This window comes from Ambystoma mexicanum, chromosome 11 (assembly GCF_040938575.1).
Source record: "Ambystoma mexicanum isolate Mex_15411 chromosome 11, UKY_AmexF1_1, whole genome shotgun sequence".
NCBI lineage: Eukaryota > Metazoa > Chordata > Amphibia > Caudata > Ambystomatidae > Ambystoma > Ambystoma mexicanum.
In genome coordinates, this window is record NC_090934.1 from 154,245,474 (window position 1) to 154,270,343 (window position 24,870).

Here is a 24,870-nt window from a genome sequence, read left to right on the forward strand (position 1 = left end):
CATACCACCTTACCTGTATTGTAGAGGTGGTTTTGGTTGGCAGGTGTCCACAGGTGAATTGAGGCAAACAGGAAATGGGGGCTGTCTGGGAATGGAGCTGCCCTTTTCTGTAGCCCTTAGCTGGTTGCCCGGGCAAGGCTGCCCTGAGAAAGCCACAGAAGAAGTGCTTTCCTGTCACGCGTGCCAACACTCAGACCAATGGGGGAGTGGGAGAGATGGGGATGGAGGAAGGGACAAAGAAATGAGGGGAAAAAAACGAACGAGTCAAGGAAGCACACAAAAGATGAAAAAACACTGGGCAACAAAGGCTAGTCACAGGTGCTTAGCAGCTGCATGTTCTGCGCACAAATGGAACAGAGAGCTCCTGAATTTAGAATAAAAGCACTCCAGTGTTACTTTACTGTCTGTGTCACGTGCCACAGAATAATGGCAACAAAGTCTTGTCACAGGTGCTTACCAGCTGCACGTTATGCGCCATCAGCCCTCCTTGTGCGACCTCACTTTGCTCTGGCCCATAAGTCGGGTTTCCAGGCACAAAAAATACTTTCTTTTTCACAGCTGCTGGAAATAATGCTTAAGCAATTGTTTGGCACATATAATGTGAGAAATCTATTCAAAGGTTCTGACCCCAGATCCAAAGAAGACATTAACCAAAGTAGAAACATCTGCATAATCATGGCTTAGTTATTGAAGTAATACCTTTGGTTGAAATAATGTAAATGGTGATACCAAATAGGGTGTATGGCAATTATTTCCAAGAGAACGTGCGGCAACTATGACAGGAAGAGGAGCCACTGTCTAAAAACAATAATATCTGAACGGAGCAGTGAATAAAGCTGAAGGAGCAGATATACTGGGGTTTCGATCTTGAATGGCTCAGGGACGTCATTTCACCAAAATGCCAGCGGTAGCGGAAGTGACATCACATGACCCTTGACCTCTGATAACCCCACCCGGAAGTGACATCACAGAAAGCGATGGAACACAACCTTTCAACCCTTGACAAAACAGGAAGTGGCATCACATAGCATTGTTCTTAAGCACATTACGAAAAATATGGTTATGATATCACTATAATGTAATATACATTTCATACAACAATGGATCGCCATGTATCATTAAGATTAGTGTGTATAGACCCATATTAACAAAGGACTGTGAATGCAACAGATGTCCATAGCCAAATTACAATGATGTGCTATTATATAGCACTTACGCTTAAGCACTTTATATAGAACAAATATACATACAATACCACCCAACCTGTGTTGGTACACATGTATCGACCTCAGAAGGATGAAAGGCTGAGTTGAGGTGTTTAAGAACAGACAAAATCAGTGACTCACCCCCTGAAGTGTACCTGAAATAAACCTTTAATGAGTCTAGCAATTATTGTATATAATTCTAGAAAGACACATTATTTGGTATTTCTATTCTTTCTTATTTAGGGTCACTGCTGAAAGTGTTAGACTAGTGGAACCCCCGTTCTTTTGTTTTGATATTTCGTTTTTTTAAGAGGCTATCAGGCCACAGCCCAGGACCTTACATTAAAAAAATAAAATTGAAAAAAAGATCTTTTTTTTTTTTTTTAGGGGCAGCAAGGGAGACCTCAGGGGTCGCAGTTGCAACCCCTGGCGACCGCAGAATGACGTCCCTGAAAGGACTATTGTGTTGGCTGGCCTCCAAGATATCAATTTATTGGGGAAGAAAGCACTGTAGCAACTTTCACTTACGCAACCTGTCTTTAGAACTTAAGGTTTTTGAGAAGAAAAAAAAGAGGCACTTGAACAAGTGGAGCTTTGGAAAACCCTGCTGGAAGCAGAAAATGGGCATGGTCACATCCAACCCACTGGTCAGTGTTGACAGCTAAGAAAGTACTTGTATCAGCTGCACGTGTACTGAACAGAGCAAACTGCTGAACATGTTAAGTGTTAAGGGAGCTGCCAAGAGAACCAAGCAACACTATAGAAAATTAGAAGGTCAAAGTTTAGCACGTGTTGATTGGCCGAAATAAGGAATATAGTGTAGATCCTGGGGACAAAAAAAACCATCCCTGTCCAACGGACTCTGCAAAAACAGCAGATAAATATCAAAGAGGAACCAATAGCAAACACACCAACCCAAGGAAAAAAAAGACCTTTCCGAAAGAACTGGACGAGAAGAACCAACCGAGCTGTGGGAACAGAGAGATAGAGTCTCCAAAGGCCGACGCAGAGTCAGTGGAAACGTTGCATAAACAACTACGTGGGATGCGATTGGCCAGGACAAGTCGAACCCCTACTGCTAGTACGAAGAGGGCACGTGAGGAGGGACACACAGCTTGTGAGTTTTATTTGGTTATTTACTCACCCATTAACTGCCCATGGCCATCCTAATCTAATCCGTATGGCCATTCCTACCCAATACCTGCCCCTCTCCACCCAAAACTCTTTCCAATTAGTCTACTAAGAGTTAACAGCTTAATTGCAGCTGTAAAAGAGCTACTGGTGTGATACAAATGTCTTAACCAAGTATGCCTTTAGCCACTTGATATATATCTGTTCCTTGCACTGAAGTCATGTTAAAAAGAAGCATTGTCAAATGCAACAGTTTTGGCTTCTGTGTAGGTATTAAATAGGCATTTGCCTGGCACTGCCATCATATGTCCAGGCAACACAAAACGTTTAAACTGTTGTCATTTTATGGCCAGGCAGCACTGTAATGACAATGCTTGGCAACTGCCCAGCCATCGTCTTCACAAAAGCCAGAATTGTTGGCTTTGCCAATCCTTTTTTTAATTGTGCTTGCTACAGCAGCTCTTGCATTTTGTTGTGCACCGATTGTTTCATTTACTGAGATATCTGACCAGTTCTCTATAGGAAGGCACTAAAAGGACTTCTCCGAAAGGCCTGCTGGTTGTTTATGGAACGTTATATCAGATCACAATCAGAAGCTACTCTAAATCTGATGGGAATCCTACATGAATCACTATGACAAAAACAAGCTTTGTCCAAGCCAGTAGTTTTGGCTGTTGTACTGTGAAAACCTTTTCTGAGCTCAGGCACACTTAGGCAGATGGAGACTAAGTGAAAGGGAAAACAGACAGAGTGTAGAGAGGTACGGGGGAGGGGGGCAGGATGAATGAATACAAATGTGAGGATTGTCAAATGAAGGGCAGCAAGGGAGGTTGTGCGAATGACGATGAAGATTAATACTTAAGTATAAATATAGTGCTAGAGTGTGGGATGGAAGATGTTGAAGATGGATGAATGAATTAAAGTTTAAGTAGATATTATAAAGTGGGGATGTATGAACAGATACATGCAGAAGTGTAATATGGATTAATAGATTATCGAATGAACATATAAGGCTGGATATATGAGTGTGAGGGGGTGGGTAGATGGATGAGAATGTGCGACTGGGTGAATGTGGGAGTGTGAGGATGGATGGATAAGTGAATGAGATGGAGGATGAGTGAATACTGGAGAAAGAACATGATAAGAGCACAGGCAGGAGGAATACGATCATATGGGGAGGGGGAGACGAAGACACGCAGAGGGGGAAGGGAACAGAGGGGGCAGAGAACTCACAGGCAGCGAGAGAATGCAAGGGCTACAAGGAGAGTGGAAGAGAGAGGGCTGAGAAAGAGAGCAGGGCAGAGTACAAGGAGAATGGAGGCAGAGAGCGAGAGGGAGGAAGAGTCCAGGCAGAGAGAGAGAGAGCCAGAGAGATCAATAAAAGAGAGCGAGAGACACAGAGAGAAAACACGGGAAAGGAGTGAGTGCACAGCAGGGTGAGAGAGAGGCTCAAGAGAAAGACTATCAAAACATGATCAGTCATTGGCTCACCCGACCCAGGACTTGGGTAAGCGCCATCGAGTGAAAATAATCAGTCGACCCTTCGAGAAACCACTTCTAAGAAACCATGCCTGGACTCTACTGTGCGGGTTAAAGCGGGTCCAAGGTGACCGACGTGCAGGGACACAATGACTGCGAAATGGAAGCCTCGTTTGCAACTAGTAGAGAAATTCCACAGCAATTCTTTGAATATAAAAAATGCAAAGATAGTCAAATTACACCCACACTGCAATACATCATATTGGCATGATTTACATATCTTGTTTTCACGGTTTTCAATCTATATGCAATATTTTATCCATTTTACAAATTGAATTTTTATTTTATTTGCATGAAATTGTAGAGTTTCACATACTTGCCAGTAGCTCAACTTAATCTTACTGGCATTTGAGGTTGGCGATATGCTCCTAGTGCATGTTGTATCCAGGTAGTCCATGAAGCACAGCCAATCGCAACACTTGCTGGGACCAACCAATCCCCTTTGAAGGGACCCAACCAATCCCCTTTGAACAAAGGAACAAGGTGGAAAATGCATCTGTACAATTTAGAAGGGGCTTCTTTGGGCCGCCCCAAAATAATAGCAGCTTTCCTTTCTGTGAATCTATCTGGGGCGCACAGTCAGTAAAATAAAGACTCCCAGTGGGCACATCTCGTGGGACCTGGAACGTGAGCGAGATGGGTGGTGGGTGCAGATGGTGCAAGAGAAGGTCAGAACCAGGAGCAGCAGCAACTCATCATCCAACCCCAATGCTTATGATTAGGGTCTCTTCATATTGTGTTTGCCATCTTCGCGCAGGAAGCAGTGGTGCATGCAACCGGCATGCAACAACCTCCTCTACAGATGAGTTAAATAGCACCACAGTGACAGGACTGTTCATCCAATCAAGATGTCTCTGATGCTGTCATGTAAAGATCAAGAAAAAACCCGGCTGAATAGATGCACTACAGGAAGGCAATAGCAAACCAAACTACTGCTAGCTGATTGCACAGAGCTGAAATCCCATGCTGTACAGGAATATTTTGGCTAAACTGGCGTTGCCAACTTTCTGCCGAAACAAAAAACACATGGGGCTGTTGTATAGGAACATTTACTGGGAAGATATAAGACTATTGTATGGAAATTCAAGTGTAGATACCTTTCTCCTATGCACATCCTAACCTTGATGTAAGATGCCCTTAACAATCCATTACGGATCCCTTAAGAATCAATAGCAAATAAAAGGCCACCCATTCTTGACTAACATGAGTCTCTTTAGAGGTGGGGCCCTTGATGGCGGGCGCAGGCAGTGCTGGGCTATCTACAGCTTTGTCCCAGATTTCAAGCCGGCGATGTGTCTTAATTGGTTATCAGCTAATTTTATCCACACCAATAATATCGCAATATATATGGTCGGGGGGTAAGGCCATAGGCGATATTATTAGTGAGGGTCATTTATGGGGTTATTGGACCCGGGGTTTGCAGGGGTGTCTCCCGCTTCAATAAAAAAAGGAAATTTTGGAGGTTGCAGGGGTGTCCCCCTCAGGTTCCATGACTTATTATTGCCGCAAAAATATGGTAATATTTTTGTATGGCAATATTTATGCAGGGATATTAACACATGGAACCCTTAATTGGTTAAATTGAAACAGGGGCTCACAGAGAGGTCCATGTTTTCTAAAAGCTAAGCACAGCAGTGTTCAATCCCGCACCATCGGCCTGATAAATAAAGGCTACATCAGCTCAAAGTATCACTATTGAGAATCTTTAATGCATTGCAGTCTTAAGAGTAGGTTTATATTCTGGTTTTCTTTGTTCAGTTAGTGCACTGTACTAGAAAAGGGCCACAGCAAAGTGGCTAGTGCTTAAATCTGGAGGTCGGTGGTGGCACGTCTGCTGCTGGCATTACTTGCTAATGACATGCGCCGGGATGACGGGAAGGCCTGGGGACTGTCACAGCTCCGGCTGTTCTTGGATTCGGAGCTCAGATCCCCCAGACTCTCGGGTGTATCAGGTCTGCTTGTTCGTTTGAGCTCAGTCTTGGATGGGGCGCAAGGTGGACCTGAGCTGAAGTTGTATCTTCTGTGGATACTGCTCATGAAGTCAGCATCAGTGGTGATGTCTCGTCCCTCTACCACCGTGGAGCAGTTCCAAGGAGCACTGATTCTACGTGGCTTTCGGACCAAGTTCCTTGGCACGGTTGGAGTCATGTTTTGCACTGAAGGTTCTCCCGTGGTCTCTGAAGCCAGTTCCACCTGGCTCCCCATGCGTAGGCCTGGAGCACTCTCCAAGCTGGAATGTGCGCTCCTTACACAATGGCGCCTCTTTGGCTCATGCCTCTGCATACCATTCATGTCAGGCCCGAATATCTTGCTTATCCCTTCGTTATTGTTGGAGCTGGTGTTTTGGCAGTGTCGCTCCGTGGCATGGACGGGCTGCACTGAATTGTGCATCTTATTCTCCTCTTCAGTTGAGTTCCTTCCCTCTTCCATATGATCATCTTCAATGGGCTGGAAGGCTGATGGTGGGTTTAAAATCGGATACACCGTTGGGTCACTTTGCTTGTCCATCAATAAAGTATAGCCGCTCGGTGCGGATGGTAGCGTCTTTTGTGGGCTGGCCGAGATCCCAATGCAAGAGTGGTGCATTACTGAATTTTTCTTGCACTTGCTGTCATCATAGTCTTGGCTCATTTTATACTGTCCCAAAAGTCCTTTTTTAATTTTTCTGATGCCCAAGTGGACAATTTCTAAAATATTCAAAAATAACGAGACGGCGGCTATACACTGCATGAATAATATGAACACAGTCTTCTCAGTGGGTCTGGACACAAAGCAGTCAACGATGTTGGGGCAGGGATCCTTCTGACACTTGTACAGAGGGGTGAGCTTCACCCCATAAAGGACATACTGGCCGAACATGAACCCAATCTCCACCGCCGATCTCGTAAAAATATGGATAATGTAAGTGCACAGCAGGGAGCCTCGGAGAGGGGCCTTGTTGAGTTTTCGCTGCTCGAGATGTCGCAGTTCCCTTTCCAACCGTCTCCGGGCCTCAGACATGTCCACCTCTACACCCTCTAACTCCCACCTAAGCTGAGCTTTCTTCTTCTGCCTCTCTTTCTCCAGGGCTCTCAATCTGTAGATCGCATGTCCCATATACACCAAAGAAGGCGACGACACAAATATGACTTGAAGGACCCAATATCGTATAAGAGAGATCGGAAAGGCATCATCGTAGCAAACATTTCGGCAGCCAGGTTGCTCGGTGTTGCAGAAGAAATCAGACTGCTCGTCATTCCAAACATCTTCGGCGGCGACACCCAGGACCAGCATTCGAAAGATGAATAATATTGTCAGCCATATCTTGCCAACGATCGTAGAGTGCATGTGGACTTCTTCCAGAATGACGCCAAGGAAATTCCAGTCTCCCATGTTTCATCCACCATCTCATCACTAAAAGACATCAGAAAGAAAGACATCTATTATTGACCAAGTCTCAGAACCTTCTTCTATTGTGAGTAGTTTTCATTGTAACAAGCAGAAGTTGTACAACATGTTGGCTCCTGAAGGTCTCACAGTTCTGACATGAAATCCTAGAATTATATCAGATGTGGAGCCCTTGCAAGGTCCCCAAAAGACTAATACCCGCCACCAGACAACCCTGTAGGTTTTTGCTCTGTTTCTTCCTACGCTTACTATGGCTAACACATCTGTCATTAAATGTAACCATGTATTACTACGCTCCCAAATAAGCATGAGCGAGCCGGTTCAAGCCGAACTTGTATCCCTTGGATTTCAGCAAGTTCAGGCAAGTCAACCTTTTTAGGCTTTTTCCGAGGTTAGAGTTACGTGGTTCAACCGGTCCAACCCTTGCGTCTACATAAAGTAGCTAGCACGTGTATGACTCGGGACAGTCAGCTATCAGCATTTGAAGAGGAAGCAACACATTCAGGGAGCTGTAGGTGGGGAAGGGAATCAGTCTAGTTTGTTGGTAGCGCAGGGCTGTAGTCTAATGCAGATTAGAGTAGTTTGAAATCAATAATAAAGGCACGTTTTATTTTTGAAGGTTGATCGAGCACGCCAAAGCATTCTTAGTCACACATAAAATGTATATTATTATTATAGGTGGGGGAGAGCATGCAAAAGCATTTTAAGCACACGTCATTTCATAGGCAGACTAGGAGAGCATGCCAAAGTATTCTTAGTCACGTGTTCATTTTATATTGGAGGAGAGCATGCTAAAATATTCTTAGTCCGATGACATTTTTTGGTACAAGACGAGAGAGTATGCCAAAGAATTATTAATCACACATCATTTTCTAGGCAGAGGAGAGCATGTCAAAATATTTGTAGGTGCACGTCATTTTTGTTCGTGGTAAGAGAGCATGTATAGTGCATGAGATCCTTGGATCTCTTTTAGCTAGCTGTATAGTGCATGAGATCCTGGGATCTCCTTTAGCTAGCTGTATAGTACATGTGATCCTGGGATTTCTTTTAGCTAGCTGTATAGTACATGAGATCCTAGGATCTCCTTTAGCTAGCTGTAATGTGCATGAGATCCTGGGATCGCTTTTAGCTGGCTGCATAGTGCATGAGATCCTAGGATCTCCTTTGGCTAGCTGTATAGTGCATGATATCCTGGGCTCTTTTACCTGGCTTTATAGTGCCTGAGATCCTGGGATCTCCATTAGCTAGCTGTATAGTGCATGAGATCCTGGGATTTCATTTAGCTGGCTGTATAGTGCATGGGATCCTAGGATCTCCTTTAGCTAGCTGTATAGTGCATGAGATCCTGGGATTTTATTTAGCTGGCTGTATAGTGCATGGGATCCTAGGATCTCCTTTAGCTAGCTGTATAGTGCGTGATATCCTGGGATTTCTTTTAGCTAACTGTATAGTGCATGAGATCCTGGGATCTCCTTTTGCTGGCTGTATAGTGCATGTGATCCTGGGATCTCCTTTAGCTAGCTGTATAGTGCATGGGATCCTGGGATTTTATTTAGCTGGCTGTATAGTGCATGGGATCCTAGGATCTCCTTTAGCTAGCTGTATAGTGCATGAGATCCTGGGATTTTATTTAGCTGGCTGTATAGTGCATGGGATCCTAGGATCTCCTTTAGCTAGCTGTATAGTGCGTGATATCCTGGGATTTTATTTAGCTGGCTGTATAGTGCATGAGATACTGGGATCTCCTTTAGCTAGCTGTATAGTGCATGAGATCCTGGGATTTCTTTTAGCTAACTGTATAGTGCATGAGATCCTGGGATCTCCTTTTGCTGGCTGTATAGTGCATGTGATACTGGGATCTCCTTTAGCTAGCTGTAAAGTGCATGAGATCCTGGGATCTCTTTTAGCTGGCTGTACAGTGCCTGAGATCCTGGGATCTCCTTTAGCTAGCTGTATAGTGCATGAGATCCTGGGATCTCCTTTTGCTGGCTGTACAGTGCATGTGATCCTGGGATCTCCTTTAGCTAGCTGTAAAGTGCATGAGATGCTGGGATCTCTTTTAGCTGGCTGTACAGTGCCTGAGATCCTGGGATCTCCTTTAGCTAGCCGTATAGTGCATGATATCATGGGATTTCATTTAGCTGGCTGTATAGTGCATGGGATCCTAGGATCTCCTTTAGCTAGCTGTATAGTGCATGAGATCCTAGGATCTCCTTTAGCTAGCTGTAATGTGCATGAGATCCTGGGATCTCTTTTAGCTGGCTGTATAGTGCATGAGATCCTAGGATCTCCTTTGGCTAGCTGTATAGTGCATGATATCCTGGGCTCTTTTACCTGGCTGTATAGTGCCTGAGATCCTGGGATCTCCATTAGCTAGCTGTAAAGTGCATGAGATCCTGGGATTTCATTTAGCTGGCTGTATAGTGCATGGGATCCTAGGATCTCCTTTAGCTAGCTGTATAGTGCATGAGATCCTGGGATTTTATTTAGCTGGCTGTATAGTGCATGGGATCCTAGGATCTCCTTTAGCTAGCTGTATAGTGCGTGATATCCTGGGATTTCTTTTAGCTAGCTGTATAGTGCATGAGATACTGGGATCTCCTTTAGCTGGCTGTATAGTGCATGAGATCCTGGGATTTCTTTTAGCTAGCTGTATAGTGCATGAGATCCTGGGATCTCCTTTTGCTGGCTGTATAGTGCATGTGATCCTGGGATCTCCTTTAGCTAGCTGTAAAGTGCATGAGATCCTGGGATCTCTTTTAGCTGGCTGTACAGTGCCTGAGATCCTGGGATCTCCTTTAGCTAGCTGTATAGTGCATGAGATCCTGGGATCTCCTTTTGCTGGCTGTACAGTGCCTGTGATCCTGGGATCTCCTTTAGCTAGCTGTAAAGTGCATGAGATCCTGGGATCTCCTTTTGCTGGCTGTACAGTGCCTGTGATCCTGGGATCTCCTTTAGCTAGCTGTAAAGTGCATGATATCATGGGATCTCTTTTAGCTGGCTGTATAGTGCCTGAGATCCTGGGATCTCCTTTAGCTAGCCGTATAGTGCATGAGATCATGGGATTTCATTTAGCTGGCTGTATAGTGCATGGGATCCTAGGATCTCCTTTAGCTAGCTGTATAGTGCATGAGATCCTGGGATTTCATTTAGCTGGTTGTATAGTGCATGGGATCCTAGGATCTCCTTTAGCTAGCTGTATAGTGCATGATATCCTGGGATTTCCTTTAGCTAGCTGTATAGTGCATGAGATCCTAGGATCTCCTTTAGCTAGCTGTATAGTGCATGAGATCCTAGGATTTCTTTTAGCTAGCCGTATAGTGCATGAGATCCTGGGATCTCCTTTAGCTAGCTGTATAGTGCATGAGATCCTGGGATTTCTTTTAGCTAGCCGTATAGTGCATGAGATCCTGGGATCTCCTTTAGCTGGCTGTATAGTGCATGAGATCCTGGGATCTCCTTTAGCTAGCTGTATATTGCATGATATCCTGGGATCTCTTTTAGCTTGCTGTATAGTGCATGAGATCCTGGGATCTCCTTTAGCTAGCTGTATAGTGCATGATATCCTGGGATCTCTTTTAGCTGGCTGTATAGTGCATGAGATCCTGGGATCTCCTTTAGCTAGCTGTATAGTGCCTGAGATCCTGGGATCTCCTTTAGCTAGCCGTATAGTGCATGAGATCCTGGGATTTCTTTTAGCTAGCTGTATAGTTCATGATATCCTGGGATTTCATTTAGCTGGCTGTATAGTGCATGGGATCCTAGGATCTCCTTTAGCTAGCTGTATAGTGCATGAGATCCTAGGATTTCTTTTAGCGAACTGTAAAGTGCATGAACATCAATCTGTGTGCTTTTATTGCGCTGCCATGGTAACTTCAATGCAGTGTTCAGAGAGTTAATGGCTTAATTACAGCTATAACGGAGTGCGTGATGTAATAACAATTCTTAACCAACTGTGCCTTCAGACACTTGATATAAAAGTAATATGTGTGTCCTTCAATCTCCTCCTTGCACTGAATTTTTGTTTAAAACACGCATTGGCATGGTGAATAGATACAGCCATTTGCCAGGACCTTCCATCACATTCAAAGGGGCTAACACCATTTGCCAGGTGATATGATCTAATATTCCCAGGTAGTAGCATTATGTCATGCCATTGCGGCTTTGCTTTGCAAATGCCTATCCCATGCACACAGAAAGGTCAAAACAATTGGCTTTGCCAATGCTTGTTCTGTAATACCATGTGTCACATTGCCTATAGCCAATAATTATCACGCAATATAGTTGATGGTTAACAATGATTGTTAATGGCAAATTGCAATGCTCTTATCACGTCTCAGGACAAAACCTTAATGCGATAAAATATTTAATATGAACAAAAATCAACTCTTCTGCAAAATAATGAGGTGCGTGATTAGTGTTAGTCAAGACAAAATGGGCAGTACAACTTGATTGTGTTGGTTTCATCTAGAGAACACATGAGGCATGTTTCCTTGTCCTAACACTAACCTTAATTCGGAGTTTTGCAATATCTCCTGACCTTACCTAATATTTTGTGATCCTGTTCATGGAACTCAAAGGTTTGGCTCTCCAGATATTTTGGACTACAACTCCCATCATCACTAGCCATTATAGCCAATGGTAAAGGATCATGGGAATCGTAGTCCACAGCATCAGGAGAGGCTCCAGCTGCAGACGACCCCTGATCTTAATTACAGTTTTATCGATGTATATTGAATGTCATTGAAAGAACAGTGACTCTAATGCTGCTTACTTGCACTTCTGACTAAATCAATGGGAATGTAAACCCTGTAATTCGGCAAGTGCCACCTAAAATTCACCAATAAACGTCATGACATGAGCAAAGGACAGCAAAAAGTCCTCCCCACCCCCATTAGAAGTGATATCAATCAGTAACTGTACCCAGTGTATCATCTGCCAGTCTTGCGCTCTCTCTCCCTCTCCCTCTCCCATTCTAGCTCTCTCTCTCCCTCTCCCTCTCTCATTCTAGCTCTCTCTCTCCCTCGCCCTCTCCCATTCTAGCTCTCTCTCTCCCTCTCCCTCTCCCATTCTAGCGCTCTCTCTCCCTCTCCCTCTCCCATTCTAGCTCTCTCTCTCCCTCTCCCTCTCCCATTCTAGCTCTCTCTCTCCCTCTCCCTCTCCCATTCTAGCGCTCTCTCTCCCTCTCCCTCTCTCATTCTAGCTCTCTCTCTCCCTCGCCCTCTCCCATTCTAGCTCTCTCTCTCCCTCTCCCTCTCCCATTCTAGCGCTCTCTCTCCCTCTCCCTCTCCCATTCTAGCTCTCTCTCTCCCTCTCCCTCTCCCATTCTAGCTCTCTCTCTCCCTCTCCCTCTCCCATTCTAGCGCTCTCTCTCCCTCTCCCTCTCCCATTCTAGCTCTCTCTCTCCCTCTCCCTCTCTCATTCTAGCTCTCTATCTCCCTCTCCCTCTCCCATTCTAGCTCTCTCTCTCCCTCTCCCTCTCCCATTCTAGCTCTCTCTCTCCCTCTCCCATTCTAGCTCTCTCTCTCCCTCTCCCTCTCCCATTCTAGCGCTCTCTCTCCCTCTCCCTCTCCCATGCTAGCTCTCTCTCTCCCTCTCCCTCTCTCATTCTAGCTCTCTCTCCCTCTCCCATTCTAGCTCTCTCTCTCCCTCTCCCTCTCCCATTCTAGCTCTCTCTCTCCCTCTCCCTCTCCCATTCTAGCTCTCTATCTTCCTCTCCCTCTCCCATTCTAGCTCTCTCTCTCCCTCTCCCTCTCCCATTCTAGCTCTCTCTCTCCCTCTCCCTCTCTCATTCTAGTTCTCTCTTTTTCTGCATCTCTCTGGCTCGGACTGGCCTATAGGGCAATGCCCGAATCTGAAACGCTAAATGCTAGTGTGGCCGAGTTTTTGGGGCGAAGGCGGGCTACATTTTTGGCCCATGTGGGCCAGTTTGATAAGTTACTTCACCATGCTGCTAGCAGTTTCGCCCCCAGTGTACAGTCTTTAAAATGTACAATTTGCATCACATTTTATCAAAAAACTCTTCCTTGGGTGCTACTCAGTCTGTCACAAAAGGAAGGAAGTGCCATTTGCAACTGTGGGTCACTTTTTCATTGGTGCCTGACATAAGCGTATGCCCCAGTCCGAACCATCACACTGGCCACCGTCTTTCTCTTTGTCTCTTTTTATGTGGGTGAGAGTAGCGTTGTCAGGTGCATGTTTGCCAGTGCCCCCCCAAAGCCACTCTAGGCACTGCTGACAGATACGTGGGGAAGAAGGAGATATATTGAGGGGGTGGGGGAGAGGTTTGAACGCAGCTATTAAGAAAAACACCGAAAGTAAATGAATTAATTGCACTAACATTGTAAAGGGTATATATTTTTTTTTAATTGCACGGTGTTTCTTTATAATAATCACTTCCGGTATGTGTTTTAGTTATAATGAGAAATGTTACACTTTCCTTACGGAGCAAAGCGCGTTATGAAAACCTAGAATAAACATGTACATTATTTTCATCTATAAGGGTAGCATTCCAAGATGGACGGTCTGGCACACTCTTATGCTACTCTTTCAAAGTATCCCTATGAGAAAGGGGGAGGGGCAAATAGCACCAGTGTAAAGTCAAAGGGCATTTCCTGGGACACAGATCTTTCTATTGGAGGAACATGCCTGCGATAAGTGGGGTGTATGCGTGATTCACGCAGTACAGAAAGCGCACTGGGCTTTTTGCTCATTTCCCTTTGCTCAACACTCATCCTAACATTAAAACCTTTGTGAAACTGAACCACATATACAGATTGGGAACGCCTCAGTCTCCGTGTAAGGAAAGCGGTGCGCGCGCTCTGTTCCCACTGCACAGCCTTCCCAGGGGACGGCTATATTTAAGATTATCATTCCAAAATGGCCAGTCTGTTACAAATCTCTTGTACTCTTTCACAGTACACCTTGGAGAAAGGGGGAGGGGACAAATAGCACTAGTGAGGGTTCCTGGCTGCTTTGCATGAAATAAAAGCGCATTTTGGCATCATAAGTATGACCACAGATCTTTATATTAATCAAATATCTGTGTGATAAAAGGCGTTTCCGCTTGAATCACCAAGTACATAATGCACACTGAGCTTGGTGCTCATGTGGATGTGGGCATTACATGGCTGAGACATCTGCGAATCCATTGGTGTCCAAATTAAGGTTTCTCACCCTTGTAAATTAAGCCTGTCCGAATGGTAGAATTAAGGAAGCGGGTCTCAGGGGTAGGATGTACATGCGATGTGAATGCTGAATCGCCAATGCACAGACCTACATATATGCATACATGGGTCACATTGTATTGTTAGGGCCTCTTTGCTATTGATGGGAAAATGCAGTGATGGTTGAGGAATCGGAAATCGATATGTTAAAGGCCTCTAAAAGCAAGAATCCCCCCAGGATTTCCAGAAAGAAACTGCCTTCCAAGTTCATTAGGTTAATCATCACTTAATAAAAAATCATAATCAATAATATGACAAAACAAACCTTGCTTGGTCGAAAGGGGTCTTGTAGGCCATCCATCGTGGACTGGAAAGATCCTTTTGCCTTGACCCCGACCGCTGAGTGAATGTAATTGCTGCTCTCCCGCTTCCTGATCCCTGTATGCGGCGGATCCCCGCTGTGCACATTGAACTAATGGGCTTCTGAAAAATCAATCCACAGTGACGTAGACTCAGCTGTAACTATTGAAACATCGGAACACTGATGAAGCAGGCTTCTCTCTGGGTGGGGGATGCAGGCGGCGTGGGTGCTGGGCACTGTAACCCCTGTCGTACAAGGGATGAAGGGACATCCATCGACATTCTGTGTATGTTAATGGGTCTTGCACCACGCACTCTTGCCACTCGCGCGGTCTCCTGGCACTCTTATGTCAGGATGTAGTCAGCATCGGCTCTCAGAAAGTAGAGCATACTGTGAATGTACAGAGTTTAAAAAGTAAGCCGGAGAGTATTCATGCAATCCAAATGGCGTCCCACTCAGACACCTAAAAAACGGAACTGGGCTCATGGTTGCATAACGATGCCCAAAAGAGAGTGCAATGTACTTCATTTTAAGCTATGTACGGTTTGATGCAATGAGCGTGTGGTGTTTGCCTTAAATATACTGCCATAAGAATCACTGCATTTATTAGCACTTATGATGACAATAGAATTAAGCAAACAGTAACATACCCGCGCGGGTAGGTCTCTGTTCTGGGATATTACTGTTTGTAGTGCAATCGCAGCATGGATAGCTCCCTGCGCCCTGTTGGCTGCGGCTAACTGGGCAAGCCTATACGGGCGCTGCGGCAAAATGGCTGGCGCCAAATTGGCTGCACCAAAACACTGTATACCGGATGGGGACCTCTTTAGTTTAGTTTTAGGTGTAAGTCCCTGTACATGACACAAATCATCTAGAAACATAGTTTCCCTTTGACAGTTTAGTTCCCTAGCCGCGCAAGCTCAATGAGCCATGCAACGCCGGGGCCTGCATGTCTGTATGTGCCAGAGGGTGCTCCTACATCTTCTCGCACAGACAGAGCAGGCTGGAGTGGGGCGTTTCATCGCCCACACGCAGGCCCTGGCATGCATGTGCAGGAACCAGGAAGCTTCCTGATTCCTGTTGATGCTAGCAGGGGCTCGAGCATTGGGGAGGAAACATCAGGGTCGTCGGCAGTAGATACGTTTATGTTGATGTATTTATTAGTGAAATATGTGTATTGAGCGTGCATGCTTGTGTTGTTATGGATGATTGTATGATGATGGATGCTTGTGTGAATGAGAGAGTGCTTGCTGTGTGTATGTTGTGTAAATATATCTGTATGTTCATAATTGATTTATTATTTAAATATGTGTATGGATGCGTGTATGCTTGTGTTATGAGTGAGTGCATGATGATGGGTGCTTGTGTGAATGAGAGAGTGCGTGCTGTGTGTATGTTGTATACATGTGTGTTTATATGTTCATCATTTTGAGGTGCTGTGGGGCACAGAGAACAGGGATGGCATTTTTCTTACTGGATGTCTATCACAGATGTCCAGTAAAAAAAATACCATGCCTGCCCCCTGGGCGCCCCAGCGCCTTGCATACACATGCGTGCGTGTGTTAGGTTCTGTGGGGCCCAGGGAACAGGGATGGTATTTTTTTATTCTAGACATCTATCATAGATGTCTAGTAAAACATACCATGCCTGCCCCCTGGAACTCTCAGTACCTCGCATACACACATAGTTACATTGATGGTGTACATGTGCCAGGCACTGTGGGGCCCAGGGGATGGTATTTTTTACTGGACATCTATGATAGATGTCCAGTAAAAAAAAATACCATGCCCATCCCCTGGGCCCCAGTACCTGACATTCACAAATAACCACATTGATTGTGTTTGAGGAGCTTGGGACCAAGGGGACAGACATGTCATTTTATTTTTTACTCTCCATCTATGACAATGTCCAGTAAAAAAATACCATGTCTGACCCCTGTGCCCCTCAGCGCCTCACATACACACAATCACATGCATCGTGTGCGTGTTAGGAACTGGGGCCCAGGGGGCAGGCATTTCATTTCTACTGGGTATCCCAGTAAATAATGCCACTAAGTCTGCTGGGATTCCTAGCTCCTCACATGCAATATCATGCCTAACCCCTAAGCCCCCGAGCACCTCGCATGTACACATAATTGACTATCTGTGCATGTGAGGCACTGGAGGGCCCTGGATGGCATACTATTTATTAATGGACATCTATGATAGATGCCCAGTAAAAAAATGGCATGCTTGGGCCCCTCAGCACCTGACACACAGACACAATTGATGTGTGCCTGTGAGCTGCTTGGGGCTCCAGGGGGCAGGCATGGCAGTTTTTACTGGGCATTTATGCCCAGTAAAATATGCCATGGCTGCACCCTGGGACCCCAGCATCTGACACGCATCTGCTCCCTCTGCCCGCAGCGCCTCGCACGCACACATATTCACATTCATAATTAATGTGATTATGTCTGAGTGCAAGGCGCTGGTGCACAATGGGGCAGGCATGGATTTGTTTTTTGCAATTGGTTGATAAAGCAAGTGTGATAAGTATCATTACGAAGCTAGACTGGCATTTTATAGAACCAGTCTAGCCATTTCCTACTGTAGCGTAACAGTTTGTATTGGGCATCATTAATAAAGCAAGCATGATAAGTGTTAATATGTAGCTAGACTGACATTGTAATGGAGCCAGTCTAGTCATTTCTTACTGTGGTATGACATTTTGTATTTGGGCCTCTATGGTAAAGCAAGCATGTTAAGAGTTAGTACAGCAGTGTGGGCTCCCCGGTGGCACTGTAGCCCAGGTAGAGTTCCTATCACTGGCCGCTCTTAGGCTCATCAATGTTTAGCTTTCATATAGTAGGGTGGACACCATTGGGCGCAGGTAATCATCGGGGGAGCTGTAGTGTGGGCACCCCGGTGGCACTGTAGCCCAGGTAGAGTTCCCATCACTGGCCGCTCTATTCCTCATCAATGTTTAGCTTTCATGTAGTAGGGTGGACACCATTGGGCGAAGGCAGTCATGAGGGGAGCTGTAGTGTGGGCTCCCTGGTGGAACTGTAGCCCAGGTAGAGTTCCCATCACTGGCCGCTCTATTCCTCATCAGTGTTTAGCTTTCATGTAGTAGAGTGGACACCATCGGGCGTAGGTAGTCATGGGGGCAGCTGTAGTGTGGGCTCCCCGCTGGCACTGTAGCCCAGGTAGAGTTCCCATCACTGGCCACTCTGTTCCTCATCAATGCTTAGCTTTCATGTAGTAGAGTGGACACCATTGGGCGAAGGTAGTCATCCGGGGAGCTGTAGTGTGGGCTCCCCGGTGGCACTGTAGCCCAGGTAGAGTTCCCATCACTGGCCGCTCTTAGGCTCATCAATGTTTAGCTTTCATGTAGTAGGGTTGACACCATTGGGCGCAGGTAGTCATCGGGGGAGCTGTAGTGTGGGTGCCCCGGTGGCACTGTAGCCTAGGTAGAGTTCCCATCACTGGCCGCTCAATTCCTCATCAATGTTTAGCTTTCATGTAGTAGAGTGGACACCATCGGGCGAAGGTAGTCATCCGGGGAGCTGTAGTGTGGGCTCCCTTGTGGAACTGTAGCCCAGGTAGAGTTCCCCTCACTGGCCGCACTATTCCTCATCAATGTTTAGCTTTCATGTAGTAGAGTGGACACCATCGGGCGAAGGTAGTCATCAGGGGAGCTGCAGTGTGGGCTCCCTGGTGGAACTGTAGCCCAGGTAGAGTTCCCATCACTGGTCGCTCTATTCCTCATCAATGTTTAGCTTTCATGTAGTAGAGTGGACACCATTGGGCACAGGTAGTCATCGGGGGAGCTGTAGTTTGGGCTCCCTGGTGGCACTGTAGCTCAGGTAGAGCTCCCATCGTTGGCCTCTCTATTCCTCATCAATGTTTAGGTTTCATGTAGTAGAGTGGACACCATCGGGCAAAGGTAGTCATCAGGGGAGCTGTAGTGTGGGTGCCCCAGTGGCACTGTAGCCCAGGTAGAGTTCCCATCACTGGCCGCTCTATTCCTCATCAATGTTTAGCTTTCATGTAGTAGAGTGGACACCATCGGGCGAAGGTAGTCATCAGGGGAGCTGCAGTGTGGGCTCCCTGGTGGAACTGTAGCCCAGGTAGAGTTCCCATCACTGGTCGCTCTATTCCTCATCAATGTTTAGCTTTCATGTAGTAGAGTGGACACCATTGGGCACAGGTAGTCATCGGGGGAGCTGTAGTTTGGGCTCCCTGGTGGCACTGTAGCTCAGGTAGAGCTCCCATTGTTGGCCTCTCTATTCCTCATCAATGTTTAGGTTTCATGTAGTAGAGTGGACACCATTGGGCGCAGGTAGTCATCGGGGGAGCTGTAGTGTGGGCTCCCCTGTGGCACTGTAGCCCAGGTAGAGTTCCCATCACTGGCCGCTCTATTCCTCATCAATGTTTAGCTTTCATGTAGTAGAGTGGACACCATTGGGCGAAGGTAGTCATCCGGGGAGCTGTAGTGTGGGCTCCCCGGTGGCACTGTAGCCCAGGTAGAGTTCCCATCACTGGCCGCTCTTAGGCTCATCAATGTTTAGCTTTCATGTAGTAGGGTTGACACCATTGGGCGCAGGTAGTCATCGGGGGAGCTGTAGTGTGGGTGCCCCGGTGGCACTGTAGCCTAGGTAGAGTTCCCATCACTGGCCGCTCAATTCCTCATCAATGTTTAGCTTTCATGTAGTAGAGTGGACACCATCGGGTGAAGGTAGTCATCCGGGGAGCTGTAGTGTGGGCTCCCTTGTGGAACTGTAGCCCAGGTAGAGTTCCCCTCACTGGCCGCACTATTCCTCATCAATGTTTAGCTTTCATGTAGTAGAGTGGACACCATCGGGCGAAGGTAGTCATCAGGGGAGCTGCAGTGTGGGCTCCCTGGTGGAACTGTAGCCCAGGTAGAGTTCCCATCACTGGTCGCTCTATTCCTCATCAATGTTTAGCTTTCATGTAGTAGAGTGGACACCATTGGGCACAGGTAGTCATCGGGGGAGCTGTAGTTTGGGCTCCCTGGTGGCACTGTAGCTCAGGTAGAGCTCCCATCGTTGGCCTCTCTATTCCTCATCAATGTTTTGGTTTCATGTAGTATAGTGGACACCATTGGGCGCTGGTAGTCATCGGGGGAGCTGTAGAGTGGGCTCCCCTGTGGCACTGTAGCCCAGGTAGAGTTCCCATCACTGGCCGCTCTATTCCTCATCAATGTTTAGCTTTCATGTAGTAGGGTGGACACCATTGGGCGCAGGTAGTCATCGGGGGAGCTGTAGTGTGGGCTCCCCGGTGGCACTGTAGCCCAGGTAGAGTTCCCATCACTGGCCGCTCTATTCCTCATCAATGTTTAGCTTTCATGTAGTAGGGTGGACACCATTGGGTGAAGATAGTCTCCGGGGGAGCTGTAGTGTGGGCTCCACGGTGGCACTGTAGCCCAGGTAGAGTTCCCATCACTGGCCGCTCTATTCCTCATCACAAACAGTAGGCTGGCAGTTTTCCCTGTTTCCTTTGTCCCTCAGTGTGTGAATCAGGGGCATCTTCGATTCCAGGGCCTCAACGCTCCTAGTCTCAGACTCTGTTGTCTCAGCAATGGTAGCGCCACCCTCCACATCTGCACCTCTATTTTCATCGTCATTGTCACTGTTACGGTCTTCTTCATTGATGTCCATCACAGGTTTCTCAAGCCCGTTGCTGCTGTCCATGGAGTGCCTGCGGGCAACCTTCATCTCAGCATAGTACCTGAGGAAGCCCTTGTGCAGCAAGGCAACTGGCTGTTTTTCTTTTCCTCTGAGGGGTTCAGATTGGACAGTTCATTGATTTTTTTTTGTAACATATTTTATTGGCATTTTCTTATTTGTATACAAGTGATGGTAAACATAAATTAGCTTGTATATAATAATAATAATAATAATAATAATAATAATAATAATAATAATACGGTAGCAATGCCGTTTTTACCAATTTTTTCAGTAGCAAATAACAGTTAACAAACAGTAACATGATAAACAGGTAACAGAAACAGTCTTCTTCATGCTCCATAGTGACCTCTAACATTCGATCTGGGTTGTCGGTATAAGAGACTGGCAGTTCATGAATTAGTGGGGACTTACTTCAGGTGTCTTCAATTATTTAGGTGGGCTTTCCTTTTCTGGACCTTACTGGTGGGAGTGATCAGATCATGGTGGCTTGTGGTCAGCGGTGAAGCGAATGTCCTGCAGTAGGGCCTTCCACGATTCAAGAGTGTCATTCGTGTTCTCCTCCCCAGGGTGGGCCCCGTCTTGCCAGGCCTTGGTTTCGGCGGTTGTCCATCTTTCCAGTTCTTTGATCCAGCGTTCATATCTTGGCCCCCCCGGGGACTTCCATGCCATCGCTATAGTTCTCTTTGCCAAGATGCAGGAGATGTCCATCAACTTGACAATATGTTTGTATTTGCTCACTCTGGGGTGGGCGCCTAGTAAGCATTCTTTGGGGACCCATTCGTCCCTGGTTATATCTGCTTCTGTGCAGGTCTGTTTCACCCTAGACCAAAATGTAATTATTCTGCTGCAAGTCCAGAACATGTGGATCAGATCTGCTTCGTCGCTGCCGCACCAGGGACACTTTGGTGAGGCCTGCTTGATGAAATTAGCCACTCTCTGAGGGGTCATGTAAGTCCTGTACAGGACATTCAGTTGTATTTGCCTGAATCTGGCATTTCTGGATACCTCTTTGGGGTAAGGTAACACTCTCTCCCATTCTTCATCAGACAGCGTGAACTCCAGATCCTTGTCCCATTTTTCCCTTAGTGCCGCACTTCTGGGATTGGGTTTGGCCATCAGTCGACCGTAAAGTCTGGTCACTGGCTTCCAGCCATCCGTGAGGTCGTGCATCTCTCACAGGAGAGGGTCAGGAGTGGGTTCCTCCGGCCAGTCGCTCCATTTCTTCTTGGCGATCTGTTTGAGTCGGAGGTACCACAAAAACTGACCACTTGATAGTCCTTCAATTGTTTGTAGTGATTCGAAGTCCCTGAATTTGCCCTCGTCAAACATGTCCCCCCATACGTAGATCCCAGCGCTTTCCCATCTTCTCGCCGCTGTGAGATCTGTTCGAATTCTGCATGTGTCTGCCAGTATGGGGATATTGGGGGAATAGGGGTGTTTTGATTGCCTCGCCAAGCAGGTTTTGGACCATATCTGTCTGCCTAATTTTACAATCATGGGGACGTTTTGTGTTTGATTTAACGGGTTCCAAAGTACCTCTTTAGGGAATAGCAGGGAGGGTATTTGTCTCAGTAGTTCTGATTCAGCTGTGGGTTCGTCTTGGAGCCACTTTGTCACATGGGTGAGCTGTGCCGCTAGGTAGTATATCTGAAGATTGGGGAGTTGTATCCCTCCTTCTTTAGAAGGTAGCGTGAGGATCGATAAAGATAGCTTGTGCCTAGTTGGGCCCCATAGAAATTCCCTGATTAGTGTTTCCAGTGTCTTAAAGAAAGGTGGTCTGATGTAGTGGCAAATGTTTACAAAGTAGTATTGAAACCGGGGTAGAATTATCATTTTGTTAATAGCCACTCTGCCCATCATCGAGAGTGTGAGTCTTGCCCAAAATTTCATGGATTTGCACAACCCCTTCATCACAGCTTCCGTATTATGTTCGTGCGTAAGCTCTGGGGTGTGTTTAATGTTGATACCTAAATAGTAAAACATATCTGGCTGCCATTTTATCCCAACATCCGGTAGGTCTTCTTCTTCCAAGTTTCTGAGTCTGGCCAGCGGAAAGGTGCAGGATTTCAGCCTGCTGAATCTAATCCCCGAGTAGTTTGCGTAGTTATCAAGGATGTCCAATGTAGTTTGTGCGTTGAGATGAGGGTCTTTCAGATATAGAAGCACACCGTCTGCATATAATGATATTATGGAGTATTCGTTGCCCAGCTTTATGCCCACATCAAAGTATTGTTTTCTAAACTAAATAGCTATCGGCTCAAGGCCCAAAATGTATAACATCGGTGATAGCGGGCATCCCTGCCTGGTGCCTCGTTGTATCACCCAGAGTTTTGACATTGTTCCTCCAGTTTTCACTCTGGCCACAGGCGAGTTATAGAGCACCTTGATCCATCTCACGAAGCCTTCTCTGAAACCAAATCCTCTCAGTACCTCGACTAGCCACTCCCAGAATATCGTGTTGAAGGCCTTGATGGCATCGAGCGAGAGTACTGCCAAGTCCTCTTCTCTCGTTAAAGTTTCTGCCATGATGTGTTGAAGCCTCCTCAGGTTGGACGTGGTGTTGAGTCCTGGGACAAAGCTGTTTTGGTCTTCATGGATCAGGGTTCCAACCACCCTTGCGAGTCTCTTGGCTAGTATAGAGGTCAGGATCTTGCTGTCATAGTTCAGCATTGCTAATGGGCGGTAGGAGTCGCAATTGGTGGTTGGTTTATTTGGTTTAAGCATGGGAATTATGACTGCTTCCTTCATGGTGTTGGGGAGGATCCCGTTCACGTATGCTTCCAGGAAAACCTTGTGTAATATCGGGGTGAGGGTTGCTTCATATGCTTTATAGAATTCGGGTGGAAGGCCATCGCTGCCGTGGGCCTTGCACGTGGACAGTGATCTGATCGCCTCTGACACGTCTTCTGGAGTTATCTCATGTTCTAGCGCCTCCCTCTGTTCAGTAGTCAATTTTGGGAGCCCTATCTCTTCTAGGGTGTATTTGATTTCCTCTCTGGGTATTTGATGCTCATGGGAGTACAGTTTGGAGTAGAATTCCGTGAATGCGTTGTTGATATCTTGTTGTGTCCTGTGCGCTCTCCCTTCTTCATCTTTAATCTCGGTCGGGAGGTGTCTTGGGTGCTCACGCTTACACAGCCATGCCAACAGCCTGCCGGGTTTATCCGCTTCTTTGTGTGGTCTGGCTGTGTGTGTTGCAAAATCGAATTTGGCTAGTCTGTCCCAGGCCACTCGACAGTCCTCTCGGATTTATCTCAGCTTTGATTCGACCTCAGGCGTGGCATCAGTTCGGGTTTCCAAGTGTGCGATTTCCACTTCTTGTTCCTCCAATTCTCTTTTTAGTTGTTTCCAGATGCCCCCTGCTCCTGAAATAACTTCGCCCCGAGTCACCACTTTCATGGCTTCCCATAGCGTGCCCGAGCTTGCTACCGAGCCTGTGTTGTTGACTACATAATCTTCCAGCTTGGTGCCAAGATTTTCTCTGAATTCTTGATCCGTGAAAGTTGTGGTAGGCATCCTCCATGTCGGGATCGGTGGCCTAGGTCCCCTGAGTTTCCACTGCATGATCAGGTGTGAGTGGTCTGAGATTGACCTGCCGAGGTATGCTGTGATTTCGGCCATTGGAATTTGTTCCCTATCGATAAACAGATAGTCTATTCTCGTGTGGATCTTGTGCGGGGATGAATAATATGAGTAGTTCCTCTCGGCGGGGTGGTGTTCCCTCCAGATGTCCACCAAATTGAGGTGCTCGAGTGTGTCGTTCAGTGCCTGGGTGGCAGCATTATTTGGCTTTTTTGGGGGTTTGGACCTGTCGATAGATCCCTTGCTGACACAATTGAAATTGCCTCCCCATATGAAGGTTCCTTCTCTGTGGTGCACCAATCTGGCACACATTGTTTCAAGAATGGGAAGGTATTCCGTGTGTGGGAAAGTAGGGGTTCACTAGGCACATCTCAATATGTTCAATGGTTCCCCACATAATTAGATACCTGCCCTCTTTATCAGCTTCCAGGCCCAGTAGTTGGAATGGTACATTTGGATTCACCCACGTGAAGACGCCCCAAGCGTATTTGGAATAGGATGCCCCCCTTCCGGTTCCACCCCATCGTTCAGACAATTTAGATGAGAATTCTTCTGTTAGATGGGTTTCTTGGAGCATCGCAATCGAAACTTTCTTTCTACAGAGGTAGGATTGGATCCTATTCCTTCTAAGGTAAGAGCCCACCCCCCTCACATTCCATGTCATAACTTTAAGATGTGTTGCCATTTAGTTGATGCTATGGGTTCATCTTTTCGGTCCCTTTTTTCGTTTTGGGCTGTACCCTGCTGCCAGAGGGTGGGTCTCCCGTTTGAGTTCTTAAGTCTGCCAGTTCTCAGATCTTGGGGTCGTCT

The 24,870-nt window shown here is 46.5% G+C and overlaps 1 protein-coding gene across 1 annotated transcript; it reads right to left on the reverse strand.

Annotated features, from left to right (window-relative positions):
* Window positions 1-5,363: 5,363 nt before the first annotated feature.
* GJA9 (gap junction protein alpha 9) lies at window positions 5,364-14,898 on the reverse strand. The gene is made up of 2 exons (XM_069622675.1): window positions 14,754-14,898; window positions 5,364-7,268 (listed from the first exon to the last, which is right to left on the reverse strand). The coding sequence occupies exon 2, from the start codon at window positions 7,245-7,247 to the stop codon at window positions 5,679-5,681; it is 1,569 nt and encodes a 522-aa protein (XP_069478776.1). The 5' UTR covers window positions 7,248-7,268; window positions 14,754-14,898; the 3' UTR covers window positions 5,364-5,678.
* Between the last annotated feature and the right edge of the window lie 9,972 nt (window positions 14,899-24,870).

Excerpts from the sequence above, each read along its gene's own strand:
- GJA9 (XM_069622675.1), bottom strand. The coding sequence starts at position 7,247 with ATGGGAGACTGGAATTTCCTTGGCGTCATTCTGGAAGAAGTCCACATG.